At 54.5% G+C, this 23,817-nt stretch overlaps 1 protein-coding gene across 33 annotated transcripts in view; it reads right to left on the reverse strand.

The window, feature by feature from the left end:
- The window catches only part of ZNF438 (zinc finger protein 438), a 222,298-nt gene that overhangs the window by 21,385 nt on the left and 177,096 nt on the right, over positions 1-23,817 (reverse strand). For 18 of the 33 annotated variants that reach the window (XR_003681745.1, XR_003681746.1, XR_003681744.1 and 15 more), the window contains exons 6-7: positions 3,527-3,644; positions 1,026-1,139 (exon numbers count right to left, since the gene is read on the reverse strand). Coding sequence is in view for 1 of the 33 variants with exons in the window: in XM_028495239.2 (XP_028351040.1) it covers positions 18,114-18,726; positions 20,107-20,176; positions 20,337-22,079 (2,426 nt within the window). In the remaining 32 variants the exon portion in view is untranslated. The other 15 variants (XR_008618474.1, XR_003681748.2, XR_003681750.1 and 12 more) reach the window with 15 other exon arrangements.

Raw genomic sequence — 23,817 nt, forward strand, 5'->3', positions numbered from 1 at the left:
TGCCAGCTGAAAAGAGTCCAAAGGAGCACAAACAGTGCAGGGGTTGCCACGGCGCACGTCTCAATGGAATATTATCCAACGGAGTAAAGTAAATGACCTACAGAGCCCGGGCAAAACGAGGCGGCAGGGCCATTGCTCCAGTGCCCTGCCTTCGGGAAAGGGCGAGGCAGCGTCCTTGCAGCGATTCACCTCTTCGGTCGAGCACGAATTGGCCGCCGCTGAGTCGGCGTCGGGCACCTCCCGTGCCGCCCGGGAGGCCCGGAGGCTCGGAGCCGAGCTGGGCTCTCCCCGCTCTGCAGCGCGGCCCTCGCCAGCCGCCTGCCCTGTTCACCTCTCAGGGGTCCAAGCGTGGCTTCCCCGGGCCGGGGCTGCTCCGGCCGCGTCAGCCCCAGCCTCCTGGCGCGCGCAGCCCCAAGCTGGAGCGCAGACGCCCGCCAGGCTCCCCGAGCCCCTCCGGGGGCGGTGACAGAGCGTGGAGGGGCCACAGGGAGGAAGGAGAAGGCGCGGGGGGGGGGGGACGTCGCCACGCGGGCGCTGCCCGGGCACCTCAGCCTCGCCCTGTGGGAGCCCCCCTCCCGGCCTGTCCGCCGCCCCGGGGCCGCGCCCGCGCCTCCCCGCACCCCGCCCTCCAGCCTGGGCCGGCCGGGCTGCAGCCGCGAAGGGCTGCGCGCGGACACGCACGCGGTTAGTTCACTCGTCTCCGCGGCAAGTTGGGTCGGGCGGCCCCGGGGCGGGGCGGGGCGCCCACCTGCCTCGTCCGGGCCCAGCCCCCAGCACAGGTGCGCGCCCGGGCGCGTTGGCCTTGATGGAAGAAGGGAGAGGCCCTACTTCCCTCCCTCGGTCCAGGCCCCGAGTTCGCGGCCTCCCAGGGGCTCTCCCCGCCCTTGACTGTCCATCCTCAGCACAGCCCAGGCTCCAGGAGATGAAAAGCCCAGAGACTCTGCGTCTGGAAACCCCCGGGGGTGCCCACTGCCGCGGAGACGAGGGCGCGCCGTCCGGCCCGCCGGCCCCAGTGCCCCCCACACCTGCCTGCACCCACGGGTCGGCGTCACGTCCTCCCTGCGCGCCTTCCCTCCTCCAGGCTCCCGGTCTACGTCACCTCCTCCAGGAAGCCCTCCTGGGGATGATTCAGCTGCCAGCTGCAGGGCAGAACACGAGGGAGGGTGAGGATGGGGGTGCAGAGGGAGAGTGCACGTTGCCCTTGAACTTGAGACCTCATTCCTCGGGGCGGGTCAGCGGCCTGGATGCCCTTCAGAGGCAGCCCCCAGCCCCACCGCAGCCCCGCCCCAGCACGAGGCTCCATGAGGACAGGTTCCTGCCCCATGGAAGGGTGCTGGGAAAGATTTCCAGAGCCGCGGTGGCCTTTGAAAAAGCCCGATAAATATTTCAATCAGAGAGATAAAGGATCTGACTGATGAGCCTGGTTCAGGCTGGAGCCGGGCCCAGGGAGTAGAGGCCTCTCAGGCTCACCCCCTGCTCCCCGGTCCCCGCAGCCTGGCTTTGTCTCCAGGCAGAGGCTGTCAGTCCCACCCCGGGGGCCCCCGGAGAATCAGAGACGCCACAGCTGTGGCCACGCTCATAAAAAGAGATTCATGGAATCAGGGCCTCCCCCGGCCTCCGAACCCCACCCAGGGCCTTCCAACTGGAGTCTCCCGCTTTCTCTCCGGTTGGGCAATGTGGTTACCGGAATGGACATCTGACTCTGTGTGTCCAGCACGCCTTCCTTGGGGGAGCCCTCACTCCACAGAGCGGGCGTGCCTGTGTGCTTCGGGGGGCTCTCTACTCACTGCACCGTCCCAGACCCAGAGCGGGCAGGTGACCGGGGCTTGAGTAGGGACAGCACACAGCCCAGACCCATGGCCAGGCCCCAGGTCCTCCCCTGGACATCTTGCTGGCCGAGCGGGGAGGCTGCTCGGTGCAGCCGTGAGCTCTAAGGCCCGGCCCATGCCAGCCCCACGGGCAGGTCTGTTTGGAGAATAAACCCAGCAAACCGGAGGGGACCAGCGATGGAGCCTTGGTGACCTCATCACTTGGGCATCTGGCGGCAGCTGCATGAACTTTCTGGCTGGGTTAGCCAACCCTGCCCCCCACCTTCCCCGCTTCGAGTTGAATTTCTGTCGCTGGCATCCTGCCTGGTGAAAATGCTGAGCGTCAGGAAGCTCGCTGCAGAGGGACACCGTGGTTTCTGGCCACGGGCAAAGGATGCCAGTCCCTTAAATGATGCCCAAACAGGCAGTCTGGAAGAGGTGTGATGAGGAGTCACCCCTCCTTGCTTTGAGGAACTCACCGCCGCCGGTGGCACCAATAAGGAACCCAAGGCAGCCTGAGGGGAAGAAAACCCAAGTCTCCAGAGTGTTTGCCCCAGGGCTGGGCTTCCCCTCCCTGCCCACAAGCCTCCGATCGAAGCAGAATCGGCCCATTCTTTGGAGGGGGAAGCGAAGGCGTGGGACGGAGAGTCACCTGCTGGTTCACGCTGACAGTGAGGGGCAGGGCCAGCATCCAAACCCACGTCTGTCTGGCGCCTGGGCCCGCGGTTTCCTGACGGGCCATTCAGCTTCACGAAGGCGGCGGGGCCCAGGGCAAGGGGAGATGGACCCTCTCTCTAGAGAGGCTGGGGAAGGCCTCCACAGAGGGCGGCCTCCGACCTCCGCATCATCACGCATCTCCCGGAACTGCAGTGTCACCCTCCGTGGAGACCGGGGCTCCGGGAGGGCCCTGCTCCCAGCCAGCGCTGGAACGTGCCGACGGACACTGCTACACAGGCAAGGTGCAAAACAGCGGCTTCTGGAACCATCCTTCCCGCAGCCCAGGAAGAAGGGAAGGCACAGGCTGGGGGCCCCAAGCCCTGGAGGAGGGGGCGGGGGCTGGGCTGCCAGGTGGGGGGAGGGGATGGGTGTGCCGAGCTACAACGCACCCCTGCGCCCCGGCACAGGTGCGGTCGGCTGATGCCTAAAACGATGCAGGAGGGGGGCGAGGGGAGAGGGCTTGTTTGCAGCTTTGACAAATGGCTCTCGAGGGATATGGATTTCCCCACAGTAAATTCCACACACACACACACACACACACACACTGGGATTCATATCTCCGACGGCCATAGTCCTGGCCGACTGCAGCTCCAGTCTGGGCACTCCACCTGCCGGGTGCCTTTAGTGGGCTCTCTGCCATGTTTGCAGGCACGGGCCGCGGAGCAGGGACACTCAGCTGATTGGCTGCCTGCCCCCAGCCCCCCACCCCCCAGCCCCTCGGTTAGAAATGGCATTTTCCACGGAGGAGCCACGAGCACCAGAGAGAAACTGCAACCCCAGGTGCAGCGCGGGGATGCCGGCAGCGCCCCCCGCGGGGACAATGTGGGCTGCGCCCTTGGCAGACAGGTGCCACCCGGGGTGGGGAGCTGCAGCCCCAGGAAGGTGGCACGGGGCTTCACGGCCCGATTTTTGGTCAGTCTCTCCTGAATGCCAACCAAAAATAAAAAATAAACAAAGAAGCAAAAATCCACCAGCACGTACAGCCACTAAACATCACTCACCTTTAGAATGCAATTAAGAAAATTCTGGAGCTTTTCTCTTGGGGTCCATTTAAATACTGCAGTGATCGTTATCTGTGACGTCAGTAAAACATCTGGCCTGCTGTTCCGTAGGGGGAGCCTGAAGGAAGAGAAGACGTCCATGCTGGAAAAGGTTTTCAGTCTGCGCTCATCATTTTCTAAGGGATCCCCTCCCCTCGAAGGTCCTTCTTTGGTGATATTTCTGAAATGACCCGGTGGGGTATTTCTACCAGCTCTCACCTTTGGTATTAATACCAGTACCAGCCATTCCTATCTGAAATGTCTTTTATAATTATGTAATTACATACCTCATTGATCCAATTGTTAAGCCCACAGACTGATTAAATATTAACAACCGCTTGGTTCTCGTGGCGTCATTAGTTGGAACACAACCCTGTAATCTCAGGTAACACGCGATGGTAATTATCCTTCACATCCACACACAGCTGAAAACGCAGAGCAGTTAAGCCAGATAAGGTTGCCCGGTAAAAGGCACTGCCTTTAAATCCTGTTTTACCTCCGCCGTCTCCAGCAAGGCGCATTTCAGCCCAGCTCAGGGTTTTTCAGCAGGGGCTGGCTGGCGGCTGGCTGGGGAGGGGGAGGTGCAGGTGTACCAGACAGATCAATCCCCATGGATCCAGCCCTCTCCAGCCATAAATCCGACTGGGCTTCAGAAGTTCTAATGGGATTTTCCCCCGAAGCACCAACATGGAGATGGGGTTTAGCTCGAGCATCCCTCATTTCAGAAAACAGTGTTGAGTCCGGCAGAGCCCGCCTTGCTTATTCCCTGCGGGCCGAGGAGCTGCAGGAGACTGGGTCCTGGGACCTGGCCTGGACCAGCCCCTCGGGCTTTGAAGGGTCCTTCTGTGCTGGCCTCCTTCCAAACCGGCCTTTTCCTTCAGGCCTTCCTAACCCTTTCCGCTGCAGACCCTCAGCTTCTCCACCCCCTCTTCTTCCTCTTCCACACCCTCTGACCCCTTCCATCCGACTCTCCCCCGCCCATGGCGCCCCGCAGAGCCTCTGCCCCATGGCACCCGTGGCTGGCAGGTCAGGAGCTGACTGGGGCGGGCTTAACAAGAGCCTCAGGTGTTGGGTCCACCTGGCTCTCCAGGCTGTGGGGTGGCCTGAGCCGCTTCCCGTTTGGAGGTGCTGCAAACATCCAGTCCGGGAACAAAATCTGCAAAAGCAAAGCCTCCGCACGTGCCTTGGGCAACCCGGCTGGCCCTCGGGGCCTCTCCCGACTTCCTTTCCCGCGTGCCCCAGCGTGCGCCCCTGGTGCGTGGGTAATGGTCTGTGTCCTGCCCCGGGCTGCTGGGTGCTACTGCCATCTCTGTTCAGACCCCAGTGCGCGGCTGGTGGACACTCTGGAATGTTCCTACACCACAGCTCAGACACGGGGGAGGACAGCACGGCCTGGCCAGCTCCAGACCGGTCCGGGCTGTGTCTGCTCAGCGCGGGACACCTGCGGCCACCTCCCTTCTGACCCCAGGGCGGTGGTGCTGGAGCCCACCTGGAAGGCGCGCACCTTGAGCCGGGTCGTGACATCAAATGTACCATCCCTCTAAACACAAAGGACGGGCTGCCGTGCTCCGCTTGGCTAACAGTGAACCAGCACGAATGAGAAAGACTTAGCTAATTATTGCTCAAATCGCATTTAAAAAACCACCACTCTTTGCTGAACTTTGGGGAAATGTATAGAAGGATTTGGGCTCATCTTAAAGATGTGCTAATGCATGGGCAGCGGGTTAAGCAGAGTCGATAGTGATGAAGCAACTCACGGGGTGCAGGCGCTGGGTGTCAGAACTGGTGAGGGGCTCAGGGTCCCGCAGGCCTCATCGCGATCGCCTGGCTCCCTGGTCCTCGCCTCTGACGCTGTGAACCTAATGTCCCATGGCTTTATAAACTGAGAGTGATAAAAGAGGTTGGCATCTGTATTACATGCCAGAGACCGCCTGCTTTAGGTCAGAGAGGAAAATGCAAAAAACATCTTTTTTTTTTTTTTTTTTTTTCGGCCGCCTGCAGCTGGCGGGATAATTCCCTGACCAGGGATTGAACCCACACCCTCGGCAGTGAAAGCGTGGAGTCCTAACCACTGGACTGCCAGCGAATTCCCCAATCTCCTTCTTAAAAACAACATTCTTTGCAGCAAATCTGAGGTTTGTATTTAATGCCCAGCAGGGCAGAGCTGTCTAAATCCTCCAAAGCAAACAGACTGGCAACCATCCTCCCAGGAAGAGAAGGTAGTTTTCTTTTGACAACTCATTTGCTTGATCTTAATTAGCCCCGAGGTTTTCCTTGTTGGTGGTGTTTGTTTATTTAATACCAAAGTCAGGGGAAAAGTCAGATGGAGCAACATTACCCAACATTCAACTCTCTGGAGGAGAAACTCAAGGCATGAATGTGGTTTCTGTACATTGTCTGGGGAATCATTAAAACTAACTTTAAAAATAAGGAGACATGGGCTTCCCTGGTGGCGCAGCGGTGGAGAGTCCGCCTGCCGATGCAGGGGACGCGGGTTCGTGCCCCGGTCCGGGAGGATCCCACGTGCCGCGGAGCGGCTGGGCCCGTGGGCCGTGGCCGCTGAGCCTGCGCGTCCGGAGCCTGTGCTCCGCAACGGGAGGGGCCACAGCGGTGAGAGGCCCGCGTACCGCAAAAAAAAAAAAAAATAAGGAGACATGATCGATGGCTCCTGCTTGCTAATTTCCTATGTGACACGTCTTATCTAAGGGTTTGCTCCGTACTTAGTCAGCCCCAAGGCAAACTGGGTTGCAAGCCTTTCTCCACTTCTGACGTTTCAATACAGAAGTTTCATTTTCTGCTCTGTGATGTCTCGGCTACCTACCGCTTTATGCCCAGCAAAGCGGCGAACTCTTGTGCCAGCAGCCGGGCTCCTAACCAGGCCCAGCTGCCCCGATGTTTAGCCAGCGCCGTGCCAGCACCGTGCAGCGTGGCTCCTGCCTTGGTAGATTTATCATTTTTCTTCCCCATTATGAGGCTGTTCCCAGGGAATGCTTTTTCACGGCTGGCAGTAGGCATGCAGAGCCCTAGAAACCCGACAAGCCTGTTTGAGCCATGATTGAAAAAGTGGTTCGTCCTACGGCCGCAGCGGGGAAGATGCAAGAGTTTAATTGGGTCCGACTTCAGGATTCAGATCATAGTTTTCCCTGGAGGTGTGCATGGCGGGAAGCAACATTACCAAATCCAGGAGCTTTCTCAACGCTGAAATTAATCAAGTTCCAGGATCATTTGTAATGGGAAAACCTACGAGAGCATCTGAACGGTTAATTACAACATTCTGTAATTGTTAAATCAGCAGTGGCATTACAGAATGCTCTTGGTGACCGGATTACATGATGTATTTCTGTGTGAGAAGGCAACGATGCAAAATGATGTCACCTTTCCTGCTCCTTCATCTTCCCCCAAAGGGACCAATTCAAATAGATCGTTTGACTTGATTGTTTTTAATTACATTGTAAACATTTCAGAAAAAATTCGAGGATGAACGTGAACACGAGTCAGTTGGTAATAAAAATGCAGGCTCCAATCCTTCTTGGATGACAGATGACATGAGTTTAATACATTCTTGCTCTGTGGAAAATACGGAACATTTAAAACTGCAAACAACTGAATTCAATTAGCAGACCTCGTTCAAAACAGCTTGGAGAACCGGAGGGCCGGGAACTCTTATTATCCACTCACTGCAGACGTAGGAAAGCATCGCAGTTCACGGCTGATGGGAATTGGTGGGGAAACAATGTAAAATTGGCCCCTGTGTTTTTCCATCCAGCCCGAACTGGCAAGTAGATCCACTAAGAGCTTCAGCTGTTAATGTTTTCAACCCCTCACCTTTCATAAGCCCTTAATTCATCAGAAGGATAGAAAAGTGGACAGAATACTTTCAGTGTTGAAAGATGGACTGCTAACTGCATTGCTTTCAAATGCAAGTAAATCCCAATGGTGAAGTTCAATTCCGAACTTCCCGCCACTAATAAATCGCAATCGGCCATTGTCGGCGGGCTGTGCCCTGCTCCCCGCCTCAGAAGAAACTGGTCCTGGGCTTACTTTTTGAGCTGGTGATGCCCCCTGCTTCAGAGAAGGGAGCACATGTTTTGTAGAAGAGTGGGCCTTGGCCGTGGCGTTCACGGGTTGCGTTTTTCTGTTGCTTGGCCAGGCCATCGCGTTCACAGCCCCGGAAACACACCAACAGCGGGGTTCACACATTTCATTGCTTCGACCTGTCTGCAGCGGGAACCCTGTTGGTCACCTGTGCTGCGGACTGTCCTTCCTCCGTTTAATTAGCTGCTAATCAAGTTCCATGAAAGAAACAGCACCTTGAACTTGAGAAGCACAGCTTACTTAGGAAACCAGAATCTTCCGTGGGTCTCCTCGACCTCCACAGCAGGACAATTCCAATGAAGACATTCATCAGGGTCTCCACGTGCCTGCTTTTCATTTACCAGAAGTGGCCCTCCGACGCCCCTAGAGCCAGAGCAGGCGATCCAGCGAGAGGACGCCACTCAAACGCCCATCTGGGCATCTATTCTGGAAACCACCCGTCCCCACTTCACTTGGGGAAGGTGCAGGTTGAATGCTTCCTTTGAAGTCTCATTCTTCAGCCCCCTCTCTCTTAATTAAACGTTCTGAAAACGTGCATTTTGCACATGCCCTGTGCCTGTGGTGCCTCGTCTCTTGCACTTTGTATATATCACTTGGTAGCACTGTGTTCACAAAACCCAGCGAACTGTGCTTCTTGGGCTATAGAGGCAGGTTTGACAGTTGAGGATTCTAGCCTTCCTTGGCGAGGTGAGAACTTGCGGGCAGAGAACGTTGCCTGCCCTTCCGGTAAACAGCGGACGCTGCCCACGTCAAGCTGTCGGCTACTGCAGCTGCCGCCTGGTGGGGGGAACTCAGGAGGGAGAAGGCCAGATGCTGGCCCTGGGAAGATGCTGCGAAAGGAATGATTTCACTGAGCCCAGACTCTTGCGTCTTCCCACGCACGGAGAAGCACTAAAGTCACTGACCTCAGACGTCTGTGCTTGTGATTCACGGTCACCCTTTGACGTTGGGCTACATTTTCTTTTTTTTCAGCACAACCTCCTACATACCCTCCCTTGCGTCTTCGGAACAGTCCCTCAGAGCGATCTCAGAGGCTGACCCCCAGGCTAGGGCCCTCAGTAAGACTCCTGAACTGGCAACTTTCAGGCTGTGCTTTTTTTTTTTTTTCAGTCAACAAACTCACCCACGAAGCCGGGGCTCCACTCCACGCCCATCTGCGTGAATCACAGGCCGAGGCAGTAGAAGCGGGGGCTTTGGAACGGGACGGGGGCACAGCTGCCAGTCTCTCGGGGTGTCCGGTCCCCCCCTCGGACTGGGAGGGGGCCGGGGGGGGCTGGGGAGGCGGGGTGAGGGCGAGCCTGCGAGGGGGCTGACACCGCTGTTGGCGACCCCCCAGGCCGCAGCTGCGGGTGCAGAGGGCCCACCCAGAAGCGGTGAAGGTGGGAGCAGAGCCCCCAGGTCTGACTCAAGAGTGGGCAGAAGGGGAGACTAAACAGAATAAGCGCTCGCTGGGAGAAATCGAGGGCTGCCTCCCAGTTCGGGGCCCCGTGAAAAAGCGTGTCCCCGTTGGGAGGAGGAGGAGGAGGAAGCCTGCCGCGGCCGGCGTGGAAGCTCAGCGGCCTCTGCGGGAACGGTGCCACCGCGAGTGACCACGTGTGAGCGGCCACGTGGACCACGGGCGCACGGGTGGAGAGGCGGGGCCCGCGGAGCAGAGTCGGGGGGCGGGGGGAGGCAGCCCCTCGCTGCAGGGGAGAGAGCAGGGCTGGGGGCGGGAGAGGCTCAGCTCCAAGGCGGGGGTCTCAGAGCCGGGGGGGTCATTTCCACCCGTGTTCCCTGGACGGGACATGTTCAGGATGGCTTGGCTGTAAAACCACGGTTATATGATAAATATTGGTTTAAAAGGGGGAAATAATACAGCCCATGGGGAAGCGGGGGGGGCGATTTTATACATGCTTCAGATTCCACAGACTTCTCAGTGGTTGTTGATCTTATTTTGATGGTCTTCTAAAAGAATTGTCCATTTAAGACATTTTCTCGAAGATGTTGTTCAATGTGACACAATATTGGGATAAGCTTTGCTGCTGGCTGTACGGGCACCCGTGTCGGGCTGCACTTAGTAGGAAACGGGCAGCTCTCAGCTAGATTGGCTGCAGTTTGGACTGTAGGGCTGCCCGCTGTGAAAGGTTTATTTTTTACTTTGGGGGCCATGCCACACGGCATGCAGGATCCAAGCTCCCCGACCAGGGGTTGAACCCGCGCCCCCTGCAGCGGAAGCGCGGCGTCTCAACCACTGGACCGCCGGGGAAGGCCCAGGTGTGAAAGGTTTAATGCCAACCTCACAGCGCCGCGAGCCGATTCACTCTACCTGAGACTGATGTGGTCCGTGCAAATCACACCTCCAGCCACAAGGAGTAGAAAGAGAGCCATTCGCCCGTTTTCCTGAAATTTGGTCAAACACGCTCACTTCAGGAGAAGCAGCTCTTTCATCTTCCCCCTCCATCAGCTTCACCACCAGCTAAGACGCAGTGGTTTCTTCCCGCTAAGTTAAACGACTATTAATGCCCAAGTATGCTTAAGTCCGGCTGAAACTATTTTAAGTTCCTTGTTATAGTAGAAGGCCTTTTGCTATTTCTGAATGGATTACTTGTGACACTGATGGCCCTGCGGCCCCAACCTCTCCGTTATCCTCAGCAGAGAGCAAACCTTGGGTCAAGACAGCATGATTTCCTGCTACTGTCTCAACTCTTGAGCAAATCGCTTAGTTTTGGAGCCCAGAACTTTCCCTTCTGGGATTGTCAACCAGGAGGCCAACTGGTGTCCATTTTGGCAATGGATTTTGTGATGGGGAAATGTTCCCAGTTGTAAGTGGACTGAAATCCCCAGTGAATCTCACCGGACCCAGAAAAGCACGAGTCCTTTGTGAAACCGGCATAAGATTTGCCCTCTTCAAATATAAGGGCCCTCAGAGTTCACAGATATTACTGAGGTTATTATTTTCCGTATGAGATGATGAAGACGTTTGAAATAGTGTTTTCAGGGCACCGATGAAAATCAAAGCAAAACGAAAACATCCGATCATTGCCAATCTCCTTCTCTCCTAGTGCCTTTTACTATCAATGAAAGAGTCAGATCCTACGCTCCCATCTATGTGCAAATGGAAAAGTACAGCTGGGCAACAGCATCTCCCGGGTGACCCCGCGTGACCGGAAGTGCCAGAGGATCTTCTCAGACCAGTGCTGCTCTGTGCTGGGCTGGCTTTCCAGCCAGGGGGCCCCAAGTGGGCTAGGGTGTGGGTCTCCGCAGGAGCCGGGCACTCACGCGTGTGTGTTGATCTGGAAATCTCCCTGGAGGACCCGTGAGTAGTTCCATAAACACTTTTTTGGGCAACTTGGGACAGATTTAAGCTGCTATGAAAAGGGGAACCAGACCGATTTTATTTAAGCCAACGCATTAACATTGAGAAAGAGGGCCCTCCGAGGAATACACACAGGAGAATGTGATTAACTAGGTGTTAACTTTGAGCGGTTTGGGCCAAGTGACAGCTGCGTGACAAGCAGACTTTGTTTTCACGGCGGCACCGGGTATTGGACATGGGAGGGGGTGGGGGTTTGTTTGCATCAGTGAGAGACTTGGTCTAATTTCAGCATCACTCCCTGGAGATGATGGAAGGATACAGATCATTTTGAAGTCGAAGCGGCCCTTTCCTCGGCCACGTTCTACCCTTGTGACCAAGTTATACCACAGGCCTGGCAAAGCGGCAGAACATTTGACAGGACAGTGAGGCCAGGAGGATGAGAAGGAGGGGGTCATACCCATATCCTCAGAAAACCTGGCCCGACGTGGGCTTCTTAGCACAGGCGAGGAGAGGGGGAGGGGGCGGAGGGGAGAGGAAGGCTGTTGGTTCCAGTAGGTTCCAATGCCGTCAGAATCTGCATCTTCTTCAGAGGACTAGATTTCTGCTGCACCATTTTATTTGAATTAGGATGAGAAATGAGAGACGATTTCAAACCCAGCCCAAACCCAGAGTCAGTAACTCTGGTCAAGTGAAACTCTGGAAGAGCTTTTCAGGGTGAGCCCGGGCCAGGTGGCAATGCCTCTGGGTTCCTAAGTGACGGCGTCACTCTTTTCCAAAGGGCGCTCCGGAGCCCCCCGCAACCCGGGCGTTACTGAGGCACCAAAAGGCCTTCCTAGAGGCCACAGGGCTTCAGAACCTCCCAGCCTTAGTCTCCCTTTGGCTTGAGGCCACCCTTCAGAAGGCCTATAAAATGCAAATCTGGGGAGAGAAGCGGGTGCTCCACCAGGCCCCTGACAGCAGGGACTGGAGGGCCTGGGTTGACAGACAGCCCAGGGAGGCCACAAAGGGACAGGGAGGGTGGCAAGTCTGACGCCTGTAGCAGTCTAGTTCAGACTGGGGCCTCACTGGTGGGTCATGAGATCAATTTAGTGCGAGGGAGCCAGAATTAAAAGAAGAAATTAGAACATTCAAGATGCAAAGTGCATGATTATGTAGACTGTATTATTTTTACGAAATCAAACTTTTGTACCTGTGGGCCGTGGTGCGGTACCGTCAGGCAGCAGGGGCTCAGGCTCAAGGGGTCAGACGACTTTGCCTTCCTTCACGGCGTTGCCAAGGCCTTCCCGAATGATGGCAGCCCAGCTACTGCTTAATCCGGTGAAGACATTTTGCAACCCCAAAACAATAAATAAAATGCAGCCAAACATGCCAATAATGCAAAAGGAAGTGTCCCGCTTTGCCATCTCCTGGTACCCCTTTCCTGAAGCCCCCTTCCGGGAAAATTCCTATGCATATTACAAGCACACACCGACCCCTTCTCGCCCACCCTTGCCTCCTCCTTTTTCACATGACAGCACACCATACCATGTGTCCTCCTTTTTCACATGACAGCACACCATACGTGTTCTGCATCTTGCTTCCTGTACACAATACAGATTTCAGCACATGAGGTGCAACTTCCATCTTTTCTCCTGCAGCACGGTATTCCGTCCCCTGGAGCACGGAAGGTTCTTTAAACCGGCTCTGACGGATATTTAAATCTGTGTTCAGTCTTATAAACAATGCTGCACTGAACACCCTCACATATGTGTCGACTGAAAAACCCCCACAACCTTGAAGTTGAGAATTACGTTCTATTTGGTGGACATACTAAGCACTTAGGCCCGGGAGAGAGGCTCTCAGATCACTTGGAGAGACTGTAAGGGAGAAGCCAGGATATGTAGGAGTTTTTGCAAAAAAAAAAAAAAACCCAGGTCGTCAGAACATCGAATGATGACTGTTAATTAAAGAAAACCAGACATCTCAAATTAATGAATTTAGCAATTTTCTGTGTACGGGAAGACGCAAGGGTCCGGGCTCACTGAAATGACTCCTCTGATATGCACCTCAGCTATCTGGGGCCGGCATCCTGGGTTTCTCCGTCCTGAATCCGCTCAGGGCGCACAGTCTGGGCGGCTGCAGCGGCTGACAGCTTGATGGCCGCAACATCCTTTGTTTCCTGATATGGCAGGCGCCTTTCTTTGTCCACATCTGTCTGTGAAATCGCGCAGTAATATCTATAGGCCAGATCCCTGGAAGTGGAGTTCCTGGGTCAAAAAGTCTGTGCATTTTAAAAAGATTTTGACAGAAATTGTCAAATTTGGTTTGTTCCGTGGAGGTGGTACCAAACCATTAATGTCATTTTGCTGCCTGGACCCTAGACCCAGGCTCCCCACTAGCCTACGGCACCCCGCGGGGCCTTTCCTTTCATCATCAAAGAGTTCCTCATGCTATGTCTTGACAGGGCACTGCTGCCCTCCTGCCCGCCCCCCCCCCCCACCCTTTACTTCAAGAAAGAATAAACACCATTCAAAGGACTCAAGTCTTCTTGGCTATTTCAACTTTCCTTAGTTGTAACCACTGTCAAAAGCCTTGGTTCAATGAACGCCTTAGGAAAAATTTACCTGTGCTTTAATTTGGATGCGACTGGGAAAAGGCAGTGTATTATTTTCATAAGATCACACACTTAGCATTGACTTCCGGAAATAGCCAGAGCTTAGGGAGGGTCCTGCAGCACCTGGATCTCCTCCGTGGCCAAATTTGTGTGGTAAGAGCTGCGTGACAACTCAGGCAATAAGCAGATCAAGTTCATTGCTGTTTCTGCAAATGCCCTTAGAACACCTGGTGGGCGGTCTCTTTGCAACACCTGACTGGAGATTAAATTCCTACTTAATGACAGAAGGCAAAATCTTTCATTTTTTTGAGTAGCACTTAGTGGCCGATTTATCAAAACATGACCTATTGTGATGCTAATTGCTTGCACTTTTGTTTTTGGAATGTACTGAAAGAGGCAAGTACTGCCATCCTACTACAGGTGACTTCTTTATGGCTAAGCTAACCAAGGCACGGTGGGCAATTTTGAACATGTGAGCAAGTTTCACTGAAAAAAAAAGAAAAAAATCCCAGACCTGTTTAGCTTCACATCAAAATCAGAACAAGTGTCACATGTGGTCTCCTTCAGTAGACCCCGGATTTTCTCCTAGGGTTAAGGCGACACACTGAAACATTCTCACACTTCAGAGCACGGAAGATGTGATGTACTACTTAGCTAACATCCTAAACACAAGTTTAAAATATGCTTGCAAAACCACGGTTATAGTTTTATCGTGGGGGTAAAGCCACGACCATGACCAAATATGAGCTACAATAAACATTTCACCTCCCAAAGAAGCATTCCTGGAGAGGTGAATACGGTTCAGATATGTATCGGATTTGCACCCCAAGTCCAGATAAGCTGACGACTGCCTGATGTTAGGCAAGTCCATATAACGTGGAAGCTAAAAATCTGTTAAATCCCAGTTCATCCTTACCAGGGCCCTTCTTCTCAGAGCTCAGCACCAAGGGGAGATTCTACAAAATGCGTACCTAACAAAACACGTCAGCAGCTTGAATGGAGCCAACCGGTCCAGATCTGAGAATTCCAGTATAGAAACGAAGCTGAGCATTTATTGCCCACGATCATGTCACCGGGGCCACAGAAAACTGGAGCGGGGCAGCTGGGGGGTGGGAAGGAGCATGGAGCCAGGGAAGACAGTGGAATGCACGCAGGTTGGGTTATTTACGGCGTGCTGATGAACAGACAGCTTTCCATATGAGAGGGACAGTCAAGCTCGAGCAGGAAGAGGTCCAGAGAAAGAGAGAGAAACAAAAGGGGTCATGAACAAAAGCAACAGCTAATGAAACAATACAAATCTAAAATGCTGTGACTTTCAGAAATAATTTAGGGCCAAAAGAAAAAAAAAGAAAAAACCAAAAAAACCCCTCATTTTTCTGGCTCTGGGACAACTTGCCGAGAAGCAAAAGACATGAAGTGAAATGGACGTGCTGCATTGAAGAACAAATTTGCCTCCGTGCCTTCCTAGCTCTCAGGTGGGGAGCTCCTGAAGCTGGAGTTATTCATAGAAAGGGAAGGGAAAGGGACAATTTTATTTGTTTTTTGCTCACATATCTATTTTTTCAACAAGTATTGTACACTGTTCCTTGTCAGGGGCTGGATCCTCTGGGGCTACGTGCTGAGCAAAGACACAGTCCCTGCCCTCAAGAGGCTTATGGTCCAGTGTGGGAAACAGGCAGGCCCGCCGTGAGGATCAGGTCACTGGGGCGGGCGCCGTGACCAGGGCCAGAGGAGGCCGCGGAGGGCAGCCACGGGGAGGAATTCGCGGCCCAAAGTGGAGCTCAGAACGGAAACCATCTAGTGAATTTTACCTCCTGTATTGATTAAATAGACACCGAACCTCCATGTGATCCCAATCCCAGTTTATTTAAAAATTAAAATACACTTTTTATGCAAAGATGCAAATGTCTGTGGCTCTCCATAGAGGTTTTATCCTTGAATTCTGGCCATGAGGCCGACCTGAGCTGTTTTAAATTACCCTTCTACGGCATCCCACACCTCTTCTTGCAAGTCTGCCCAAAGGTATAATAAATAACAGCCACCAGTTACTCCGTGGCCCGCGTGTGCCCAACGCTCTATTTGTGTGGCACCGACCGTTCACAACAGATGCCTTGTGGGGGGGGGTCACGGCTCCCATCTTACCGGTGGGACAATGGAGCCTCGAAAGATAACTCATGGGCAGTAAGCCTCACAGCACCTCCTTGTACACGTCACTGCCTGTGGGTCACCTACGTAGGCTGGGACGTCTGCACCCACAGACGTCCACAGAATTGTCAGTCAAGACCCCCCGGGGAATCAACTTGAGCTGTTCCCGGAGCTCTTTAGCTGAATGATTCCCTTTCATCCTACCTCCCCAGTCAGTCCCTCTTCGCAGAATTCCCACTGAAGCAGAGCCGTCGTTAAGGACCAGAAACTCCCTGACCTAGGTGGCACTGGGCTGCTCCTGGCGAAACGCAGGGAGCGTCCTGAGGAGAAGGGGACCCAGGCGGAGCGCTTCGTGAAGAGCCCACTGCATCTCCCCAGCTTTGCTCTTGGCCCATCCTAACCCTCTATTTCTTTCCAGAGGCTAACTGAGCCCTCGGTGTCTTGTTCTCACTGCAAGAATATGGGATTAAACACGGGCCACGGGGGAGAGTCCTCACCACCTAGGGGACTTCGGGCTCTCCTTTACGCGGGCTGGGTGCACTCTGTCCCCCGCACCTTTGTCTCCAACCGGACCCGCTGCTCTGCCCGAGGCCTTCTTGGCCAGTGTTTCGGAAATACTGCTTAGCATCTGAAGACAGAGGGGTCCAAGAACCACTTTGGAGTTTAAGTCAAGTTTCATGGTTTGAACTCAAGTAGTATTCGTGGTAGATCTCATTTGTGAGTGTCTTCGAGACCACTCTCCCAAAAACAAACTAGATGCCGCGCTGAATGGTAAAGCTGTCCCGTGACTAGCCGAGTTCTAAAAATATTCACACAGTGGAGGTCTGATAGTATCTCTCTGAGATTGGGTGCAGCGTGATCGATTGATGAACCACAGCAGAAATCTTTCCGAGATTTCTATCCCTACCTTCTTATTCTCAAATTTATAAAACTATTTGCAAAAAAGCCAAGGATTGAGTTTTCCCTTTTTTGTGCTATTTGAACCAAACTGTACTTATGAACACTTGGTTTTAAAACGAGACATTCGAAAAGATTATTTAAGACCCGCTAGCTCATCAGTTAGAATTTAGGTCTTCCTCCGTTTAGGTAACTTCCTTTAACACAGAAAACTGTTCTGACAATGCCCGGGCCCAGCTTCAGGAACAGGGCTGGCCACGCGCACGGCGCTTTCAACCCAAGCCCGGGATCCGAGCGGCTTGAAGCGTTCAGACTCCCCCATTCCGAGAAAACGATTTTGCAGCCAGGATGGCCAGAAACTTCAAATGGCAACATTTCTGATTCGAGGTAACTTCCCAAGAATTTAACAGGCAATCATTTACTCCTGACTTTCAAAGAGGACCCGGGCTTGAAAGGCACAGTTGCATCTAAACTTGATCAGCCAGTGACAGCCCTCTGAAGTTACCGGGGAAGAGGAAAGGCCGCTCAGACACCTGACATCTGGGCTGAACTACCCAGTTCACTCTCCAGGTTGTAAATTTTCTGGTTCAAAAGACTTTCTGAAAATAACTTTTTAACAAAAAAGTGCCTTTTCTATTAGCTGAAGTACTAAGAAATGGTTGATTACTTTGACAGGGAAGCACTACAGGTGTAAGACAGCATCTAAGCTCCAATGGAATGTGTGCATTTAAGAAAATGAATCAGGGCTTCCCTGGCGGCGCAGCGGTTGAGAGTCCGCCTGCCGATGCAGGGGACGCGCGTTCGCGGCCCGGTCCGGGAGGATCCCACGTGCCGCGGAGCGAGCGGCTGGGCCCGTGAGCCGTGGCCGCTGAGCCTGCGCGTCCGGAGCCTGTGCTCCGCAACGGGAGAGGCCACAACAGAGAGAGGCCCGCGTACCGCAAAAAATAAAATAAAATAAAAAATAAAGCAAATGAATTTTTAAAAAAATCAAAGTTTCAATTATGACAGATGAGAACCTTATTTAACATGCCGCTCTACGGCATATTCAAATAAACTGGAGAATCCGATGAAGATCAACAATATGCCAGGGTTGAGACAAGTGATTTTGTCACCTGGACATTTACCACGTTGTTGACCTACTTAAACAGGAAACGTGAACAAAAGGACACATACACGCACACAGACAGGAAATAACTCAAACGCACGTGTTTTTACTAAAAACTGTACTTGAAGAATAGCCTATAATACTCTACATTTCAATCTGCAAATTTATCTTTTTATTGAATCTGAAATAAAGTCTCAGATACTAACAGGACATAGAATTTTAAAACAAAACTGCATTATGTCAGAAAAATATGCATCAAGGGCATATGTACATACATATTTCCTAATAAAATAAAACTGTACAAACTCACTTCTGCTCGTTAACGCTGACCCTCACCTGTTGGAGTTTTGGTGCTAAGCGCCACCGTGGAACGGAGGAAGCGGAGAGAAAACGCCCCCTCACCCCTCGGCTCCCCGCCTCATTTCCGGTTCGCTGGAGGTTCGAGGGCCCCCTGGCTGGAGAGCGCGCTGAGAATCGGCCAGAGTTTCGGAGGGTCCTCGCACCTGTGCTGCTCTCCCCAGTGCAGGAGCAGCTCTTCCTTCCTTCCCAGCGTCTGTGCACAAAGGACGCAGTTAAAGCCAGGCCGGGGCAGGCAGAGGGCCGCGTCGGGGCCGGGACCCTCGGGGCCCTGGGGGTGTCCTCCGGGCTCACTGGGTCCTGGCTGGGCTCCTTCATGTTTCGCCAGTATCTCCACATCATTCTGATGACGGAGGTAGAGTTGCTTTTTCAATCTGGGGACTGCACAGAGTTCCCCGTCCAAGGGACGGTGCTTAAGCTGCTTTCTTCTCTCAGGATGTTTCCAGAAAGGAGCAGCCTGTTGAACCAGTTCTCCCTGAGCTCCCCTGCTTCCCGGGGAGGGTGAGGTCTCCTCTTGCAACTGGCCCTGGATTTCCTCGCCATGAGCGTAAAGCAGGTGGAACTTGATTTCAGCAGAAGACGGGGCAGCGATCTGACGGCGGCCACATCTGACCTGGAATTTGACCTCATCAGCCTGGTTTGGAAGGTCTTCTTCCAGGCTGGACTTGGTCTCCCTGGAAAGGGGGGAAAGAGTCTGTATCAGAGCTCATGCAAGAACACAACCGGAACTTCTCCTTACAGCTCCTGGCCTTCGGGATCTCAGACACACGCACCCAGGAGGGGCCGAAGGAGGCGCAAGCAGAGAGCGTGAGGGAGGCAGAGGCTGCGGGGAAGGCCAAGGTCAGCCCTGCCTGGGGCCTCACACTTCCCACGCAGGCAGGGTCCACTTCGGAAAGAGGCCCCCCCGGGAGCCACCTGTTCTTTGGTTACCATGGCGACAGGTGCGGGCACCAGGAGAGCGTGCGTGGCAGGAACTCGCTGCGTCCAGCTGAGGCGACTGTCGGCCCCGCCCCCCAGGGCCCTCCCTCTCCCCGAGCACCCAGCGCAGTCTGGACACCTTAGCTAAAACTCAGCATGGACTCCGTTCAACAATTAAGAAGTGAGGTTTCTTTGGGGAGGCTGCTGTGTACCTTAGGAAAAGGGACAGAAATGCCTAAGGAGACAGAGAAACCCCAGAAAAGCCGGGAGGAAACAGGACAGGCGTAACTTATTTTTAATGAATCCGACAGACCAAGCTGAAATTGAACAGAAAGGATTTAGAACCATTAGGACAACTGGGAACGGTCAGGGGCCGAGGATCTGAAGCGCTGGAAAATGAGCTGAGCAGCATTCACTTCAGCGCAACCTCCGCCCCATCACCTGAAGCAAGGCGGACAGACCCAGGGCGTTTCCCTGGCTTACTCACAACTCTCAGACCCGCCTGGCCGGTGACCAGACCTCGTCCATCCAGGAAGGCTTTCAAATTACTTTTGAATTTGAAAGGCTTTTCAGATTACTTTACAGCTTTCAAATTACTCAGCTGGTTCGTTTACGGTGCTGGGAAGCAGCGCTGCACGGACAAGGACACAGGAGACAGTTAACGCAGCCTGATGGGGAAAGAGGGCAAGCGCTGAGGGTCAGGCCTGCTCCTGAGGGCTGGTCCGTGCAGCAGAGCCGCGCTGAGTCCCCGGCCCTGGCACGCCGTATTCTGGGCCAGATGGTGCTTTTTGGGTATGCACTCTGCGGCCAGGACTTTGGGGGAGACTACTCCTCGGGAGCACCAGAACTAGAGACACTAAGTTACTCTTTCATATTCCAGATGCAAAATTAATCTCTTGCCAGTTGTCCCCAGCGTCCCTCAGAGGGACCTCCGTGTCCTGGCTCGTGGAAGGCAGAGGCATCAACAATCACTAATGATCAGAGATCAGAGAGGGATGTGGCCACTCCTCACAGAACAGGGGGAAGCGGTGGCAGCTCCCTTATGCAATCTTAACCTGAGGGAGGGTCTTCCGAGCCCACCTCGCTGCACGTGGAATCTGGCCCTGACCTCAAATCCGGACCAACCCCGCACTCACCTGTCCGCCGGTCCTTCCACCCCTCGGGCAGTCTGCTCCCCGGTCCTCAGCAGGTCCCCCGGCTGCGGCTGCGGCCCGCAGGGGGAGGGCTCGGTGCAGACGGCCACCCCGTGCACCCCCTTCAGGTGGCCGAGGTAGACTCTGACGTGGGTCCGCCGGTCCTTCCACCCCTCGGGCAGTCTGCTCCCCGGTCCTCAGCAGGTCCCCCGGCTGCGGCTGCGGCTGCGGCCCGCAGGGGGAGGGCTCGGTGCAGACGGCCACCCCGTGCACCCCCTTCAGGTGGCCGAGGTAGACTCTGACGTGGCCGAACACCTTCGCGCAGAGTTCGCAGCACACGAGCCTCCTGGGCCGGGAGTCGCCGTGATGCAGCCGCACGTGTGCGCTCAGGCTGCCCGGCCGCACGTAGGCTTTGCGGCAGAGCCGGCAGCTGTAGGGCCGGCTGTCGCCGTGCGTGCTGGCGCGCTCGCGGAGGTGCTGCTTGGGCTGGAAGGCGTGCTCGCACACGGGGCATCCGTGCCAAGGCTTCTTGAGGCCGGAGAGCCCATTTCTGAAGGCCGAGCCGGGCTTCGGGGAGGGGCCGTCGTCCTGCCTGCAGCCCGGATGCTTGGGGGCGGCGAGGGAGCGATTGAACGACGCGCGCCCCCGGCTGCCGGGCGCGGGGGGCTGTAACGTGGCCGCGGGCGAGGCCAGGGGAGCCAGGGCCGGCAGGACCAGGACAGGTTTGGGCATGATGCTACGGTATTTCTTCACGGCCCCAGGTTTTTGGTCCCTGGGTTCTTGGGGGTCGGCTTTGGCTCTTTCTTTGCCATCTTTACACTTACTAATGGCACATTTCCTCCTTTTACCCTGAAATGTCGGAAGGTCATCCGGGACCTTCCGTTTTCTTCCTCTTCTCTTGGCTGCCCCGCCGTTCGGTTTTGTTTTGTGGTTGAGGTCGGCTTTGGTGGCCGGACAGCAGGCCCTGTCGCAGGGGCTCTGCCTCGACGCCTGCGGGGCAGGTCCCCTGTCGGCCACCTGGGGGGCCGAACAGAAGCCTTCCGGGACGGAAGAGGTCTCATCACCGGCTGCCCTGAGCCCCGGGAGAGAAACATCGGCAACGTTCACAGCTGCTCCGCCTCTGTAAACTTGCGACGCCCTCGCTCTCGAGTAGGGCAGGATGGGCAGTTTGCCTCTGGGGATGGAAGAGACCACCTGAACCGCGTTTCCAGTAACGCCTGGCGACACACGGGCCGCGGCTCCGGCAAGGGCGACCTGTCCTCCAAGTCCTCCCCTGGCCACGGCAGCCTTCCCGGAGGGCTTCTTGCCTGCAACGTCCGCCCTCCCCGAACTCTTCGGGGGGCCCCGCTCGGCAGAGGGGTCCTCCGGTGTGCACAGCGCTGGGGCGGCGGGAGGGCCGCGCGCGCCGTGGTCGCTGGTCCCTGGGGGCCCAGGGTCTCCATGGCCACCCCCACCGGCCGGCGAGGCCGGGGCCTGGCCGGGTGCCAGCGCCGGCGTGGGTGGGCCGGGCTCGTGCGGGGCCCCGGGATGCTCAGGCAGGGGCGGGGCCGCTTGGGTTTGGGCGGGAGCTTGGCTACAGCCCCTGTCGGAGGAGCTGAGCCCCGGTTTCTTTCTGGCTCCTCTGCTGTGTCCTGGGCGTTGGTACCGGGGGATGGGCAGCTTCAGGTTCTTGGGCAGAGGCAGCCTGGGTTTCTGGAGTGGCTGAGCCGAGGCGACGTGTGGCAGAGCGACGAGAGAGAAGGTCCCTTCCTGGCCGGCCACCTGCATCAGCGCGTAATTCTGGGGGGGCATCCCCAGGGCCTTCGAGCCGAGGCAGGGGCCTGGATGCGCGTGGTCAGAGAGGGAGGGCGCCGGGCCCGTGGGCACTCGGGGCGCCAGGACTTGGGGCGCAAGTTTTGGAGCGATGGTTCTAAACTGACTCTTACCCTGCAGACCCTTCCCACCCTGAATCGTTCCAGGAGGGCTGTTTGATTCACCTGCAAGGACAATGCAGTATAAAAAGTCACGCTGGTGTCACATAAGCATCTTACCATTCCCTCTGCCTGGACGCAGATCCCTAGACCCAGCCCTGCCCTTGGGGGCAAACCCCGTGTTCCTCAAGACCCAGCCTGAAGGTCAGCTCCTGCCCACCTTCCCAGGGACTGATGACTGTCCTCCGCGGTTCCACGGCCCCAGTGATAACATTCACCACTTCCCACGGTAACTTATCTGTTTATGCATCTCTACGGCTAAACACAGAGCTTCCTGAGAGCTGGGGCTTCCCCCTCCTTGTAGTCCACACGTCCGTCCTCTCCACTGGCCTAATTCCGCCAGGGCGACCCCACCCCTCCCCCGAGCTCCCGGGCTGCACGCCCTCTGGCATGTTCTGCCGTGTACTCTATTTCTTTCATATAAATGTCTTGCTTTCCCTATTAAGCTCTGTGAGCGTGAAACCCGTATTGGATCTGCCTTGCTAGTTCCCACTGTATCTCTGGTAGGAAACAAATGTTTCTTGTATCAAACTTCTTTTTCACTCAATTTCAGGATACACAGTTTGACCCACTGGCAGCGCAATTTGTTCTGCACAGTGGATGAATTCCAGCCTGAATGCTGGCTTGGTGGCTGTTTTCCCGTGTGACTTGTGGATTTCTTCTCGTACCTTCCAAACTGTTTATGTGTGCTTTTGCAATTAAATCACCAGTATTAAAAAAGCTGACGTGACCCCTTACAAACATGTTGGAAGAAAAACAAAAAGATACACAGTGATAAGATACAGAGACAACATAAAAAATACATGAATCACACAAAAAGCCCCTTCCAGGACACCAAGAGGAACAATTTTAACTGACAGACTAACACTTCATATTCCTGAGATTTATTAGGCTGACGGAAGAGCAGTGATTACTGCTCTGGGGAACAATTAAGGAAACATTTCGACGCTTCTAAGGGCTGATTCATTGAGTTTATCCCCTGAGGCCTCAAGCTCCTAAGGCCTGGCTGCAGAAGAGCTTCCCATTTCTAAGCACCTCGTATTAGTCAAACTTCACTTCAACTCGTGTTTACCAGGCACCTACACTATTCTAGACATTGGATATGGCAGGCCTGTGACTCCTCTTCTGAAACCACTGCGTCCAGATGTATTTTGGAATTTACACTTTCAAATTTTAGAAGAGTAATAAGATGCTCACACAAATGTTACATAACACCCAGCAGAGTCTGCAGAATACCCCTAGTTAAAACCAGTACCACTTCTGTAGTAAAACATGAGTATTCACAAGAGGAAAAAAATGAAGATTTTTAAAGTGTCTTATTTCAGTTCAAGCTTTGCCTCTGAATGAGTTTTGGTACCCAACGTTTGATAACATTTTCTGTTTTCAGAGCCTGTTAGATTCTGGAGTCATAGGAAGAGGATTGAAGAACTATTTCTTTAGGGGCCACCAAGGATATAAAGATGAATGGATACAATTTCTGCCTTAGGTAGCTGGCAATCTGGTAAAGCAGACAAATAAACAGTAAAAAAAAAAAAAATCAACCTTGATTTTCATGTCTACAGTTAGTGAACTGGCAATTTTAGCAGAAAACTGATTTTTTCAGCAAAAATGACACTCTGCAAGTAAACAAATAAGTAGCACAGTAGGAATAAGGTTGAAATATATACTGACTGACCAACTTATCTTGGTAGCTTACATTAGAGGAAGAAGGAAAAAGACTCGTGTTACGGTCTAGGGAAATCAG

Source organism: Physeter macrocephalus, chromosome 11 (assembly GCF_002837175.3).
Source record: "Physeter macrocephalus isolate SW-GA chromosome 11, ASM283717v5, whole genome shotgun sequence".
NCBI classification, from domain to species: domain Eukaryota; kingdom Metazoa; phylum Chordata; class Mammalia; order Artiodactyla; family Physeteridae; genus Physeter; species Physeter macrocephalus.